Source organism: Gracilinanus agilis, chromosome 2, assembly GCF_016433145.1.
Source record: "Gracilinanus agilis isolate LMUSP501 chromosome 2, AgileGrace, whole genome shotgun sequence".
In the NCBI taxonomy this organism is placed as follows: domain Eukaryota; kingdom Metazoa; phylum Chordata; class Mammalia; order Didelphimorphia; family Didelphidae; genus Gracilinanus; species Gracilinanus agilis.
This window is the reverse complement of record NC_058131.1, coordinates 421766962-421783918: the sequence shown is the minus strand read 5'-3', so window position 1 is coordinate 421783918 and position 16957 is coordinate 421766962. Positions and strand designations below refer to the sequence as shown.

Sequence of the window (16957 nt, the reverse complement as noted above, 5' to 3'; positions counted from 1 at the left end):
TATATATATATATATATTTTTTTTAAATTTAAAATCCACTAAATTGTAAGCTCTTTGAGGGCAGGGAATGCCTTCTTCCCTCCCTCTCTCTCTCTTCCTCCTTCCCCTCCCTCTTTCCCTCCCTCCCTCTCTCCCTTCTTTCCTTCCTTCCTTCCTTTCTTCCTCTCCAATTCTTAGCACAGCATAAGCAAGCACATAATAAATGTTTATTAATTGATTGGACTCAGCCAATATAGAAATTTGTTTTACTTGAGCATATATATTTTGTTATAAGGATCTTCCTTTTTTTTTTAACTAGGGGAGAGACAGATGGACAAGGGATAGGGCTCTCAAACCAAAAAAAATGTAGAAGTTAGGGGGAAGAAAACAAAAAATATCAGGAAGAATCACAGGCAATCAGGATCATTTTGAAAACTATATTCTAAATGTATTACATACTTAAAAAGGAATGGAAGTTCTACATAATAGAGGTACAGTTTTACATACTTTCTCTTTTTATTCTACAATGTATATGGAAATAATCATTTAATTTTTTTTGTTAAATGAAAATTAATTTGAAATAAAAGAAAAAAGTGACTTGAATTGGGGGTGGGTTTTTTTGCCTTATGTTTTGATATTTCTTTTATTCATAGAAGTCTACTCAAACTTGTAGTATGTACATTTGAGAAATGGATTGGGACCAATTGGAATTGAATCCTAAAGTTATTGCGGCTATAAAGAAAGGTAATTTTAGATGCATCTTAAGTGTAACAAGGATGAGTTTTTGTGTATTCCAGTTTATCTTTTTAAATTACTAATGAAAGTCTACTAAAAGAATTTTTGTTCTGACAATTGTTTTGATTCCCTTGCTATGTTTGTGCTCCTCATTTCAGCCAAACTAAAATCAATAAAGGAAGTTTTGCACCTTTCTGGGCCAGATTTACAGAGACTAACAAAACTGTCCAGCATTGATGTCCAGCATTTATTGAAAACAGTCTCATTAGCACTAAGGAACAACTGTGTTCTGACAGGTAACAACAGAATGAGAAAAATTTGCTTGATTATAGCTCTATGTCCCTGGGCAAATCACTTAGTCTCTGTCTACCTCAGTATCTTCATCTGTAAAATGGGAATGTTAATATCTATCATCCAAGGATTTTGTGAGTACAAAAATCACATAATAATTGTAAAGTATTTCCAAATTTTAAAGCACTATATAAATGTTAACTATCATTTTCATGACTACTAAGGCTACAACTCTGATGACATAATTACTACTGCTTCAAGCTTATGACTATCAGAAACAATTTTATTTGATATCTCATTAATTTATATTCAAGTAATTTTTAGCTTTATAGATAGGTAAACCTTACCTAGCATAGTCCCCCTGCCTTCTGATATGACTCTTTACTCCAAGACAATTTCAGGTAACATTTTTAAGAATCTCGTGCTAGGAAAAGAGATCTTAAAATATAATCTGGGGGCGGCTAAGTGGCTCAGTGGATAGAGAGCCAGGCCTGGACAAGTGTTCAGATTTGGCCATAGATACTCCTAGCTGTGTGACCCTCACTCAGCAAGTCATTTCATCCCTGTAGCCCAACCCTTATCATTTTTCTTCCTTGAAACAAATACATACGAGTTAAACTCAAGCACCTCACCCCTTCCATAGATATCATAATCCTTTCTCAGTAGAGAGGAGTGGAAGCTAACAAACCAATCACTTAATTTGAACAGGTAAAGAGGAGCCTGTCCTTAGCTGGGCCATGTGACCAAATTTCTTCAGGGATGGGGAATAAGCAATACCAAAGTTATTCATATTAAAGGGTTGGCACCACCTTTCATCTATTTCCCTAAGAAAAGTCTTTTTGTTCAAGGGACATTTTCAAGCATTTGGGAAAGAGCTTTAGAGAAAAATATTATTTTCTAATATTTTCACTTCTACTAAAAACCAGAAAGAAGGCCTTTTAATAGATGCTTCTCCAACATGATGCTGTCATGTCCATTTGTCCGAGCAAACTAAGATCCAGAGAGCTGATTCATAAATGTAGTTCTCACTCTTGCCTATTGTTAAAAGGGGAAAAGGGAATGGGTCCTGTCGGGTCAGAGAGCTAATGGCTACCCTCTGTGCCTAACTGAATATGGTGATGGCAGAGACAAATACAGAGGTATGAACCAGATTAAGGAACACTGAAGGAATGGAGATTGTCATTTGGGTAGGAAATTTTGCTTAACCTAACCTTCCCCAGGGTCCCTTTCTGAGCACACCCCTGCCAGAGGGGAACCAGTATTGGCTGACATTGACTTAACCTAAGTCTTAAGAAAGATTTCCCCCCAAATAAACCTTTTACTCTTAAGCCTCTACTACTCTCTTCTTCAGTTTTCTGAGTGCTCATTTGTAAACAACAAATATTTATTTAGGATAGGATAACAAGGGTGCATTAAGGGAAGAGGTCAACAGGAGTTCCCTATGCTAAAGTCACAGAGCCTTTGGGCTTTGGCCAACAGCTAAAGGGCCCGCCTGGAAGCCGGCTCTGGCTTCTGGATTCCCTCATGCCAGCTAGTCTAGTACTACAGAGATACAAATGTCTTTAAGGTGTGGCTGGCACAGAGGAAGATGTATCTCTCTTCAGGACTGACACAGCCCTCCGGGGGAAAACCCTCTCAGACAGCTGTATGTCCAGTCAGTCCACTCAGGTGCAGTCAATGTAGGCAAAGGATAAGATTGGGAAACCCTCTAGAAATGATGGGGGATCCCGAGGTGGGATTTGGAGCCTGGGGCTCAAAGCTGACCTCCCCCTCAGAGACCGTGGCTCCCAGAGGTCCCTGCTCCCCGGCTTCCAGCTGCCTCTGGCCGGCACTCTTGCTTCATCAGCATTCCATTTCCACTCTGGGTTAAAATCCTTCCTTTCACTATATGCCACTTCCATGTTATTTAAATTAATCAGACTAGCTTTATGGGAATTTTCTCCTCTACATTTAAAATCTTAATATTTAAATAAGGTTTAATTCAGTGAGTGTTGCGGTGGCACAGAGGGGGCTGAGGCTGGGGGGCAGCGTGCCCGCTGGAGGGCAGAGCTGCAGCCTGGTGTCTACACTAAGATCTGTGCTATTCTAGGCTTAGAGGGTCCTGGTCTGCCAAAGCAAGTGTAAATCAGCAGGTCAGAAATGGGGCAGAGGGATGGGGCCTGTGGCTGCTGTGCTTTGAGCCTGGGCCAGACAAGGAGATCCTGTCTCAATAACGACACCAACAACAAAACACACAAAATCAATTCAGAACTACTTTTGGGTGCTACCCTGTGCAGGACTCTGTGGCTGGCATTGCTGGAGATACAGAAATGAATGAGACACATTCTCTGCTCTCAAGGAACTTATTGTCCAATTGGGAAATAGCAATATGTGAGTAACTGGTAAAAGATGGCATTGTACTGCTCATTCTATGTTTTCACCTTCTGTGTTCAGAAGAAAGAAAAGATCACTTCTGATGGGAGGAGTCAAGAAAAAGGCATATGAGCTGGCCCTTAAAGGATTGATAGAAATCAGAGAGGCAACCCTGATGGATTAGAACCTTCTCAGCACAATTGGAGGAAAGGCATAGAGACATGAAATTCTGGGGTTTGTGATTTGTTTGTTTTTTCAACTTTTTCAACTTTTTTACTTTCTGTGTAAGAATCAATACTAAGTATCCATTCTAAGGACAAAGCTGTTAAGGCTAGGCAGTTGAGGCTAAGTGACTTGCCTAGAGTCACACAGTGTCTGAGGGTAGATTTGAACTCAGGACTGCCCATCTCCAGGCCTGACTGTGCCACTTTGCCCTAAGATATGAAATTCTGAAATGGGTCCAGGACCTCAGGGCATGTTCCTTAAAGTGATTTACTTATTAAGAGGAGGCACTATTCTTGTGCAGAGACAGCATTACCCTAGGCCATGCATTGTGCTGTGTGATTGCATTGAAGTGCCCCTGCCACCTACTTGTACTTGGGCCTTTGTTTCTCAATAACTGTTCTGAGATGGCAGGGGGCAAGGAAGGAGAACACTAGCACCTCCTGGAACAGTAGGCCTTCAACAGGATAGGATTCCCTTGTGAGAAGAGGGTGAGGATGGTGTAGATCAGTGGCAGGCAAGGAGAAAAGTAGGAATGAGCTGGGAAAGAGAGGCTGCTTTGGATTCCCAAAAAATTGGAAGAATAGACCTCCTGGGGAAAAGAAGCCAAACATACAAATAAGGAGAAGCCCAGGGGGTTTTCATAAAATAGACAATGTGGTCTGTGCTTGCATCATTCTGGTCTTCCTGCGGGGGATGAATGTAAGGACAAGGTCAGGTTCAAGTGGCCTGATCTTTCAGACCCTAAAGTACTTAGCATGGTGTCTGGCACATAGTAGGTATTATCTAAATGCTTATTCATTTCCCTCCCCCCAGAGCATCCAGGGATTGTGATAGTAATCATGTTAATATCTTTTTTCTTTTCATAACCATTTGTAATTTTCAGAGTGTTTTTACATCTTTTTGCTAAGAAGCAGCTTTGTATAGTAGAAGGAGCTTGAGTTCAAATTCTGATTTTTACAGTAAACAAATCCCTTAGCTCAATTTATTGATTTGTAAAATAGGAATAATAACATTCCCACCACCTTCCTTTGTAAATACTAAAACTAAATAAATAGGAATTGTTATTGTTTATTATTTTTATTTAAACCTCTCATTATTATTTATTATTATTACTTGAACCAAGTAAGATATAGAGTATTTACCCCCATTTTATAGAGTAAGGATCTGAGATTCAGGAAAACAAAATGAAACTATTCTAATATAATTCTCGTAAGGCCTCATAATTCTGTCAGTGAAGACTTTATTCCTACCTCTTGCCAAATGCACACCTACCTATAAACGCAGATGATGATTCAGGATTAAAAATAGAATTACATGGTATAGTTAGGTAGAATATATGATCAAATTAATGCCTTTTCCACCTTGGCCTTCTCATTGTAACAGACAGAAATTTTAGTCCTCTTCTCTCTGTAAATTCTAAGGAGAGTCTCAGCTCCCAATGATGTTTTCACCAAATCAGTACCAAGTTCCACACATAAGCAGCTTTTCTCTGTGCTAGATGAAACATTGCTGGGTCTGTCCTTCCTCTGACTTTGTTTTACAGTTGGTTTACACTTGTCTAACTCATTTGTGCATTATTTTGTATTATAATTATTTATGTATGGATCAGACACACCCATCACCTAGTATATAACATGCACTTAAAATAATAATCATTGACTTTTATAAGGCATTTTGTATCTTACAAAGTACTTTAAGCACATTATCTCATTTAATCCCCACAATTTTGTGAGATAGTGCAAGTATTATTCTATCCACTTTAGGATTTTGAGACTTGCTCAAAATTGCCCAATTGGGAAGTTGCAGAAGAATATAAGTTTGGTTGTGATCGCCGTTTATAAAATTAACTCTTAAGTCATGAGGATGTTTAGCTTTAATAGCTTTATTATAGCAGGGTAGAGATAGTAAAGAGAGAAATGTAGGAAGGAGGTAGAAATTATTGCCTAGCTAAATTAACTAAGTCTGGATCCAAGTGCCTCACCAAAGACAGGAGAAGAACCAAAAGGCCAGTGTCTCCGGCCAGAGCAAGTTACTGGCAAAAGGCCAGTGTCTCCTCAACCCAAGCAAGTTACCAAAGCTGAACTCCTTGAGCCACCAACACAGAATCTCCAAAGCAGAAGTCCTCCAACGCAGAAGTGTCACGCAGAAGAATCCCTCTTTCAGGAAGAGCCACCAAGGCAGCAGAATCCCTCCAACACAGAAGACCCACCAACCCAGAAGTCTTCCCTCAGCAAGAGCCACAAAGGCAAAAGAAGTGACCCAGAATGCTCTTGGCTGGCTTTTATGAGCAGTTTTCTCCACATCACTTCTAGTCTCTCTGGTTTCTTCTTCCTTTCACTGTGGGTTGGTCAATCACATCTCAGGAACCAATCAAAGTCTCTCAATTTGCTTAGTACTGCCTGGGGGAGCGGGCAGTGCTTGTGGTCTTTTAGGACTAAGTGTTAATGGCTAAGTAAGTATGAACTCTCTTTGTTAGTGACTTACTAAGTATTAAGTCGGGGTACTTCAAGTTCCTGGTTGATTAACTTAAAATAGTCAAAGGGAATAAAAAATTCCCTTTCACAAGAACTAAGACTAGAACCCATGTCACTGACTCTGGTGTTCTTTCCATTATACATTATGCATTGCCTTTAAACATTTGTCCATTTGAATTGGAATTTTATAATAGGGTAACATAGGGTAGTTTTTTCATTTTTAATATTATACAAATATGGAAATTACTTCCAGAAGGTGTGCCTTATGAATAAAATGCTGATATTGCCATTGAACTTTACTAGGAGGTCAGAAATGCATAATAAAAATTAAAGTACCTTCCACCCTCACCATATAAAACAATATCTTAAAGTCATATAAATAAGTGTTAAAAAAAAAAGTTAATCTTTCCAGCCTACTTTTCTCCCAGGAGTTGTATTGGTGACTAGTGAAATAAGTAACTGAAATACCAGGGTGGTATGAATAGGATATTGGTAGGTTCAGGGAAAAGGTTTACTCAGGGCCAGTAACAGAAGATAACACAGGTTTTGGGAAGGCCAACAGGATATAGGTGACAGGCTAACAGATCCAGTTGAGGCAGAGTTAACAAACACAGGGATGGTTTGGTTTATTAAAGTAAGGGAAGGTAGGAAAGGGAATTTGGATAACCTTATCTAATATTCACTAACTAACCCTCCCCCACAGATCTACAGTTGTTCCCTCATGCCTTCAGAGAGATTGAACTACACTGTCTACCTATATACCTGAAGACCCAGTCCCTAAAATAAATAAATTCCTCTAATCCAGAATCCCCTTGGATGGTAACAGGTATTGAGTTTAGAAGCTAAACAGAACAGGGCACAGGGAGAGGTTATCGTGATGTCTTAGATAGATGTCTTAGAAGGTTCAGGAAGCTCTGTAGATGTACCAAGCAGCCAGCAGGAAACAGAATAAAACAGGTACAGGCAGGATGGGATGATATAGCAGAAAGAAAGCCACAGAAGAGCCAATCTCACTAGGTCCACCCCAGGGAGAGAAGTCTCAGCCTCCAGGCTTAACTGACTGTTAGAAAAACAGCTCAGTCACTTCTGCAGAATTCCAGAACCTTTCCTGCCTCTGTATCTTTTCTGCAGATCAAATCCTCTCTTTCCTTATAACTTTCCATATTAGCCTTTGGTATAATAAACATTTATGATGTCTTACTGAGAAAAGTCATCCTTTGTAAAGCTTGAATGTTGATTTGTTGATTCTTTTCTTTTTTTAAACCCTTACCTTGCACCTTAGAATCAGTGCTGTGTATTTATTCCAAGGCAGAAGAATAGTAAGGACTAGGCAATGGGGGTTAAGTGACTTGCCCAGGATCACATAGCCAGGAAGTGTCTAAGGCCAGATTTGAACCAAGGACTTCCCATCCCTAGGCCTGGCTCTCAATCCATTGAGCCATCTAGTTGCCCCTGATTTTTAATTCTTAATGAAAAAGCATTTGACAGCATTTCAGTTTCTTTTTTTTTTTAAATCCTTAAGCACTTCACATATATCAGCACAAAGAGGAATTCCCAGCACAGCATAAAAAACTCGGCTTTGGCTGCCCGGTGCTTAACAGACTTTTACGAGGTGGTCTTCCTCTGGTGGGAATTACAGAGCTTGTTGGACAGAGTTCAGCTGGGAAGACTCAGATTGGCCTGCAGCTATCCCTCTGTGTGCAGTACCCCTATGAGTATGGAGGCCTAGAATCAGGTAAGCAAAGGATGCCTATCTGTTTTTCTTTACTTGTTCTGTAGAGTTGGAGGCTTCTAAAGTTACTATGTAAGTCAAGAATAATTCTCTTGAAATGAGTCTCCAAATAAATAGTAGTGGAGTCCTCCATTAAGATTTCCCCAAGAACTAAATTTAGGAATATGAACTTAAATCACAAACTTATTTAAATGAAAAACTGCAGGTGACTGGTACATTATTATTTTTTTTTACAAAATGTAAAAAACAACAAAAAAATAAAAACATAAAAGAGCCTCCAACCAGCTGAGTGGATTTTGTGTATAGTATTTATAGAAGAATGTTATCTAGCATTGAAATGTTAAAACTCTTTAACACATAACGTTAATGTTATGTGCTATTATTATATAGCATAACTCAAATTTCCATAACATTTAAAGGTTTATAAAGCACTTTTATAAGTGTAGCCCTGTGGAGTAGCCTGTGTAAATATGTATTCTCATTTTAATTTTATTTTTTTTAATCCTTTTCTTCTGTTTTAGAATTGATACCAAGTACTGATTCCAAGGCAGAAAAGTGCTAAGGGCCACATCAGTGGGGTTAAGGTGACTTATGCCTCAGGGTCACATAGCTAGGAAGTGTTTGAGGCCAAATTTGAACCCAAGCCTTGTCTCCAGACCTGGCAGTATATCCACTGAGCCACCTTAGCTGCCTCTATATTCCCATTTTAATGATGAGCAAACTGTAGTTACCCAGAAGATGTCATTCAACCAAAGGCATTGCTAGTTATTGGCAGAACTGGGCTTCATCTGATTCTGGGTCCAGAGTTCTTTTAAAACTTTCATTGCTGGGGGCAGCTGGGTAGCTCAGTGGATTGAGAGCCAGGCCTAGAGACGGGAGGTCCTAGGTTCAAATCCGGCCTCAGACACTTCCCAGCTGTGTGACCCTGGGCAAGTCACTTGACCCTCATTGCCCACCCTTACCAATCTTCCACCTATAAGTCAATACACAGAAGTTAAGGGTTTAAAATTTAAAAAAACGACAACAACAAAAAAAAAACTTTCATTGCCTTTAACCTTTCTTTTATTCTTTCTCATTTTTGTTCTCAGTATCTTATTGCTGCTCTGCTAGACCCTTTATCCCTTGACATTTCAGTTCATCTTTCATACAACATTCAATATTACCACTTCTTCTCTGGTATACTCTTTTTCCTAAGCTTTCCTGACACTAGTGTCTGCTAGTCTTGTTCTCCTTGTACCTTTCTAACTATTCTCTCTCCCTTTTTCTCTGCCTCTATATGTAGATGTTTCCCAAATTTCTGTCTTCAGCTCTCTTCCTTCTAAATTCCCCAGCTGGGCTATCATTTCTAGGGCTTCAGTTATCACTACTCTACGGATGACTCCTAAGATTCTCCTAAGTCTTGGGCTCTGACCTCTTCCCCAAGCTCAGGTCTTATATTTCTAGCTGCTTGTAAGATATTGGCAACTATAGTCCCACTAGCACCTCACATTCATCATATCCCAAATAGAACTCACCTTTCCCTCAAAACCCTTTCCTTACAAACTTCCATTTTTCTTTTGATACCATCATTCTTCTAGTCACCTCGCCTTGAAACCTAGCATGGTCTCTTTACTGTCATTCACTTCTCATATATTTCCACAATGTTGCCATGTCCTGTTGTTTCAACTGCTCCAAATTGTCTTTTATCTGTTTATCGGTTTTCACTTTAATAACTTCTAATTCAGGCCCTCATAACCTCTCACCTGACCTTTTAGAATATCCTCCAAATCTTTTTCCTTACCTATAATAATCTCTTTCCAATCTATCCTACTTATGAATCCAGATTAATTTTAGTAGTGGAAAACTCTCACCATATCACTTCTCTGCTCCCCAAATATTTATTGTTTCTTCATTGCCTATTTCAGCCTCCTTAACTTGTCTCTTGAGGCCTTCCATCAATTAAAACCCATCCTGCCTTTTTAGCTTTAACTTGTGCTATCCATGTACCTTTATATTCCAGCTAGTCTCTTAGTTCAAATGTAACATCTTTCATGTAGCATTCTCAGTCCCCCTTACCAGAAATGATCCTTCTCTTCCTTGAGCTCTTAAAATACTTTTACCTTTCCTGCATTTTATTTTCTTTTTTTCAGTGTACAGAAATTTGCTTCCTCTCCCTCTCATCTACTCTGTCAATGGAAAAAAACAAACCTTGGTAACAATATACCCAAGCAAAACAAGTTCCCATACTAGCCATGTCCAAAAATGTATGTCTCATTTTTCAGGAAATGTGTTGCCTTCTTTATCCATAGTATTCTGGAATCATGGTTGGTCTTTACACAATCAGAGTTCTTAAGACTTTTAAAGTTGTTTTTCTTTAGAGTGTCATTATTATTGTATATTGTTCTCTTCACTTTGCATCATTTCACATAAGGCTTCCTAGGTATCTCTGAAATTGTCCCTTTCATCATTTCTTTTGGCACAGTAGTACTGTGTTATATTCATGTGCCCCTTTTCCAGTTCTTTGCCACACCCAAAATAGCTACTATAAATTTTTCAACATAACAACTGTTAAAAATATGGATGGCACCAGGGATGTTACAATAAATCTAAGTGGTTGTGGGTACACACACTGGGTTGTAGGAGAGACTGGACCAGGATAAGGAGACCAGAGGTCACAGCTAAGCTGCTCCTAACTGACAAGAATGTCACCAACTGTCACCAGCTCACCAGAGTCTTAGAAACTAGCAGGCAAGGTAAAAGGTTTTAACAGGTTTAATTATGTTCAATTAAAAGGTGGGATAGGGGATTCTACTCTAAAACCTAATGGGCAAAACCACAGGGCAAGGGGGAGGACTTAACTTCTCTAATACTAATTGACCTAGGCCAGGCTGGGCATAAAGGAGCTGTTCTGGAGTCTCTGGGGGGCTGTTTCAAACCTGGTTCCAGCCAGGTTTGACCAGCACAGCTTAAGGGCCTGTAGGCGGCTTTGAGGGTTTCTCACGGTAATCCACAGATGATCTCAGGATGCCAAAAGCCAAGGTGGTCCAAGGTATCCAAGTAGAGAGGGTGTGCTTGAGATGCTGTCCACCAGATCCCAAACTTCTCCTCTTTCCTTGGTGCTGCTCTTTTGTTCTTGTTCCCTTGCTAGATGCCACCACCACACAGAATGCAGGGTGTCCTTAACTCTGAGATCTCCCAGGGCTAACAACAGTTTGTGCCAACCCCTAATGGAATCTCTCTCAGAGCACAAGCCACTACTTCCTGCTCCTTTATTCCATCTTGGAATGCTCCTGCTAGGTCAACCTTAATACTTAATTACTAACTAATCTTCCTCACAACACTTCTCATGTATTTTTATTCACAATTTAAATACCATCTTCCATCCTTTAACATCCTATTCCAATGTCTCATCAAGACCTGAAGATGATCCTGAAATCTCAAAATCATTTTCAAGGTGTAGAATCTCTGGGAAGCTAGGATAATCTTTAAGTACATCCCAGCAATGGACTCTGTCTTTATTGTTTGAACCATTTTTTTAAGTCTGGAGTATCTCATCTCTAGGGTATGAAATCACATAACCAGTGAAATCCTGGATCTTCAATGAATTGAAATAAGCATCTGTGTCTTAATTCTCCTTTATTATGTTCAAAGCTTCTTAAAAGTAGAGATTATGCTTTATCTGTCCTTTTCTACTCAGGCCTTACACATAATAGGTGTTCAGGAAATGTTTGTTGAGTTTAATTCTACAAACATAGACTATCAGGTGTTTGTTGCACTGATTTCAAAGGTTTTCATTTCATATAGGGTGGCTGTTGTTTGTCTAGAAGTGCTTAAAGTTTAGCCCAAATCTTTGTGAGCTGCTTTTTTGATTAGCAATCAATGAACTGTTATTGTCCCAATGTTCAGGATGTAAGTGTACAATTCATAAGCCTAATGAGCAGTGTATAAATGCTAGCTGATATGTGCTGAAATTAGCATTCAAATAATGTGGCCAGAAAATCAAGAGGAATTGTAATTAATTCAGAATGAAGTGATTATCTTTTTGCATGACGAGCACTTAGTTCATAAAATTACTTTTGATTCTATAGCATTGGGAGGGAATGAAGGTTCTCCTACTTATCACTTTTGCATATGTATGAAGACAATAGAGCAGAGGAAAATATTTAGACTGTTATAGAAAAGCTTTGCAAATTAGCAGATTTATCTTATAAAATCATAGAATCTCAGAGTTGAAAGGGACTTCAGAAGCCCAACTTGTCCCTGAATAGAATCTTCTCTAAAACGTTTCCAAAAAGTGATCATCCAGCCTTTTAACTTGAACCATAGAATGATGGGCCTTCCTACAATTTCCTGTTTCACTTTTGGATATGTCTGTAGGAAATGTTTTCATTAATTGACCCAAAATCTACCTTTCTACAACTTTCAACCATTGTTTCTAGTTTTATATTTTGAGATCAACCAGAACAAGTCTCATTACTGTTCCTCATAACAGCCATTCAGATATTGATTTAACCCCTGTGTAACTTCTCCATGCTAAATAGCCCCAGAATCTTCCTCAGATACCTGAATGGCATTGTCTATAATCTTCTCACCATCCTGATTCCCTTTCTTGGTGTAATTCAGTTTGTCAGTATCCTTCTTAAAATGTCTGATGAGGGCAGAGACAGTTATTCCTTAAATTGAACCAGATCCTGCCTTCCTATAGCTTCTTCCCCAGTGGCTCTTGTTCTTTTCTCAGGGCAAATAATAATTGTTCACATTTGTATGGTTTAACAAATAGGTTCCTCACAACACCCTGTGAAGAATGTATGATAGGAATCAGAGGACCTATTTTATAAATCACAAAAATGAGGTTCAGTGAAGAGGGGGTGGGGAGTGGTAACTTTTTATGACTGATAAATATTGGAGCTAGGATTCAGACTTTGAAGTTTAGAAATCTCCAAAATTCTAGTCAAATACTCTTTCCAATATGCCACACATGCACCCTCACCAGGGCAGCATAAGTTAAGCCACCGGTCAAGTTGAATTAGCCCAGAAGAACTAGCCAAGTTGAACAAGCCAAGCCATGTGAAATATCTTTCTTGGGGATCCTATACTATGTAAAAAAATTTTTTTCACTTAAAAGTCTAGCTATTCTACTCATCTCAAGTACGTTTTGCCCTATTTCACCAAGACTTTCAAAGTGATACTTCCTACTTTTGCCTTGGTCTTTCTTTTTTGACCTTCCAGTTCATTATATATATATATCATATTCACTGAGTGAAGTGGCAACCTGATGTCATAGAAACAACACTGTACTAGGAGTCAGGAAATGTGAGTCCTGGGTCTGGATATGGTAATAACAGATTCTGTGAACCAGAATAAGTCACTTTCTCTCCTAAGCTGAAGTTTTTTATCCTTAAAATGAAAGAATTAGACCAAAAGAAGTCAGAATTCAGACCAGTGTGTTGACAGTCTGGACTCCAGAGGCCTGCTGATGCATCCTCAGTATAAAAGGGGCAGGCCATCTTCCCCCTCCCCTCAGGCTGCCCCTTTGCCCAGCTTCCCTCTTTTTATTGGCAGCATGACCATCTTCCTGTTTACATGGTTTCAAAACTTAGGACTCATTTTTACTCTTCTATTCCCTTATGGCACTGTTCTAGTTGGTTGCCAAGCCCTGTCAGTTCTACTTCCATGGTAAGCTTCACATCCTTTCTTTTCTCTGCCCTGAGATTATCATCATCCTCTTTGAAAATCTCTGCCACTTTTTTCCCCTAGACCAGTGGTATCAAACTCAAATAGAAACATTCATGTTGACCTACATATTGACTTAGAAAACCTTAAATTAATGTTATTTATATTGCATTGTATTTTTATTTATTTTGGTAAACATTTAGCAATCACGTTTTAATCTGATTTGTCCCTGTGAGTTTGATACCTGTACCCCAGAGTGTTGTAATAGCTTTTTCCCTGGTGTCCCTGTCTCTAGGATCTCCTTTATCTATGCCATTTTCCACACAGCTGCTAAGATAATCTTCTTAGTGTTCAGGTCTGACTATGACACTCCTCTCTTAAAATGATTCAGTGGGTCCCCAAAATTAAAATAAAAATTCCTTACTTTTACAGTCTAATTTCCCTTTTTTTTCTGTCACACAGCCTTTGTTCTAGCCAAATTGGATAATTAACTCCTCCTTGATCTATTTTTTCTTTTGCATTCTATGTATTCACATAGATTATCCTACTTGCAAAGAACATACTCCTTCCACATCTCTGCCTATTAAAATCCTCTCGTGTAAAGCCCAACTGAAGTAATATCTCTTCCATGAAATCTTTTCTGAGATTCCCAGATGAAAGTGATCTTGGAATTAAAAGTTAATGGTTGTATGAAAGAGGAGGGAGATGGTACTCTCCTTTCCCAAAAAAAGTAAGTGGCTCTCCCAGGATCAAATAGATAATAAGCATCTGAAGTAGGAATTGAACCCAGGTGTTCTACAGAACCAGTTCTCCTTCCACCTTTCAACAATCCTAGTCCACTGAGATATTTGATTTCAGACTTTGTCTTCCAGTACATTAACTACTCCACCAAGCTTTAAGTCACCTGAAAATGTGATATCCATGCCATTTTTATCTTTATAAAAAGTCACTGATAAAATTGTTGAAGAACATAGGGCCAAGGATACATTGCTGGAACCTTCAACTAGAGACCTGCTTCTAAATGGATGTCAACTTGTTAATGACTGCTCAGGTCTTCTAACACCTCTCTCACTACTATAGGTAATAATAATTCACATTTATTTAATGTTCTAAATTAAAAAAAAAATTTTGTTCACACCACTGTGAAGTAGTTAGTACAAATATTATGATCCCCATTTGGAAACTGAAGCTTAGAAAAATTCAGTGACTTGGCTATTGCCACATTGCTTATAACAGTCAGAATCTAGATTTCAGCCTGATTTGGCTAATTCTAGGCTAACACTTTTTCTAGTGCAACCACACCAACTCTGGAATTAATTTTTCCCCAGTTAATAAGGATTTTCTTTCTTTCCCTTGTACCTCCCCTCTTTCCCTGTCTACTGGAAAAACCCTTTGTAACAAATATGCATAGACATGCAAAACAAGTTTCCATAGTTACCATGTCCAAAACTTTTCACTACGCCAATATTGGAAAAAATAGCTGAAGATGCTGAGGAATGACCCCAGGTCTCCTCTAGCTGACCTCCTGAAGCTCCCAGGAATCAGTTACAGCTTCTTTTTATAGTGTCAGTTAAAGAGAATGATATGCCATTGTTTAGATATGACATTTCCTTGTCAAACATACTTGAATTTATTTCACTTGTGTAGACTTCTTCTGACGTTCAATTGCATAATAAATGAACATTTCAAGGGAAACAAATTTGTTTCATGTACTCTTTCTCTGGACTAGCTCATTGTCTTTTTCCAGCTTGGCAGCTAACCAGGAAAATAGGACACAATGCCTCTGAGTTTTCTTGGTGCCATTTTGGGAAGGAGTCAATTGACAATGATTGTTCATTTGCTGAACAATTATTTTCTAACTGTGCCTGGATTTGGATGATTGAAAAAAATTTAATTTAGTCTTTTTCATTGAATTCATAGGAGTTTTAAAAACCAACTAAACCAGTTAAAAACTAGTAACAGTCTTACTAACTTGTATTTCTTTTCCCACTCTACCCCCACCTCCCAATAGGCTGATGTCAGTTCTTTTAAGGATTGTATCATGAGTCATTTGAAAAAAATCTTTTTACCCCCACTGCCTAGCATACTTCTAGGCATATAGACACGTATAGATGCTTAATAAATATTTGCTTAATTGAATTATACAATTCTGTTTCAATAAAATATAGCATTCACAAGTTTGAGCATTTTTTCCTTTATAGTGAGCAAGAGTTGGGAAAAAAAGCTGTTTCCTAACTGGCCAATAGAAGCCAATCCAATTCCTTTAGGCCAAGCTCTAAGCAGTATCAACCAACATCATATTCTGTCTGGGCAGCTCAAGTTAGTAGAAAGAGCATTGATGTGGGAATGAGATTGGACTGAGGAGTGCAAGTGAGGTTGGAAATCTCCAAGGCTAGCCCCCTCCATTTACAGATGAGACAGTTGAGGCCAGAAGAAGCTCAATGAGTGGCCCAGGCCACACAGGTTATGAGGAAGAGAGTTTGTCTTGGTGCCTGTCCTCTGAGTCCAAAGCCTGGGAGTGCCTGTCTCCGTTGCTACATGCTGCCCAGGTCAGAGGGCTGGGGATCAGATCCAGATTGACATCCTAGCCAGCTGCAGGACTTGCACGGGTTACTTCTGAGCTTTTGTAACATAGGAGCAGTACCTGTCTTGCTTCTGCCACAGGTCAGTGAGAAGGTGAATGTTAAACACTTTATGGCCACTGAGGGCTACATAAATGTGAACTATTGGGAGAGAGTTTTCTGGTGGTTTTATTGTAAATTAGGGAATTCCCATGAGGAAAATACCTCTCCTTTGGCACTGGTTTTGTGAGGTCTTGGGATGTTGCCTGGGCATCGAGTGGTTAATGGTTTGCTCAGGGTCAAAGTCAAGCCCAGATTGTGCCGACTCCCAGACTGTGCCACACTGCTTCCCTGTGAGCTATTTATCATTCCTCTGATCAAGTCTTACCATGTGAAGCTTGTATCTTGTCCTCTAGGTATTGGGTAGCCTGAAGAGTTTTGAGCAAGGGAGTCATATTTGTACATCATGCATAGTCAGACCAGCACATTATGACGATAACTCTGGCAGTTTTCTGGGCTGGCCCTGGCCAAGTTTGGACGCTAGTTTGGAATGACACATAAACAGAGATGTACTTAACAATAGCATAGGAAGGATATTCTGTTCAGCAAAGATACAGCTTTGGTTCAGTTGTATCCACCCTCCTGATTCCCATAAGAGGTGCATGTGGTCGGGTATAATGATTTTCATAGTAGCAGGGGCTTTTAAGCTGCTCATCCTGGTGTACTGGACTTTTTTATGCCTTAGGCAATCAGGAAGCTGTCAACAATTCAAGCTTTTAAATCTTTTGGCAATTAAGACTTTTTTTTTCCCAATGTGGGAGTTTTTTTTTTGTTTTTTTTTTGTTTTTTAATTTTTTTTTAAACCATTGTACTTCGGTGTATTGTCTCAAAGGTGGAAGATTGGTAAGAGTGGGCAATGGGGGTCAAGTGACTTGCCCAGGGTCACACAGCTGGGA

General features: G+C 39.1%; 1 protein-coding gene across 1 annotated transcript in view; it reads left to right on the top strand.

Annotated features, from left to right (window-relative positions):
- Nucleotides 1–641: 641 nt before the first annotated feature.
- The window catches only part of XRCC3 (X-ray repair cross complementing 3), a 31460-nt gene continuing 15144 nt past the window's right edge, over nucleotides 642–16957 (top strand). The window contains exons 1-3 of the mRNA XM_044664640.1: nucleotides 642–723; nucleotides 873–1010; nucleotides 7579–7791. Of these exons, the coding sequence (XP_044520575.1) occupies nucleotides 669–723; nucleotides 873–1010; nucleotides 7579–7791 (406 nt within the window). The 5' untranslated portion in view covers nucleotides 642–668. The remainder of the gene's footprint in view (nucleotides 724–872; nucleotides 1011–7578; nucleotides 7792–16957) is intronic.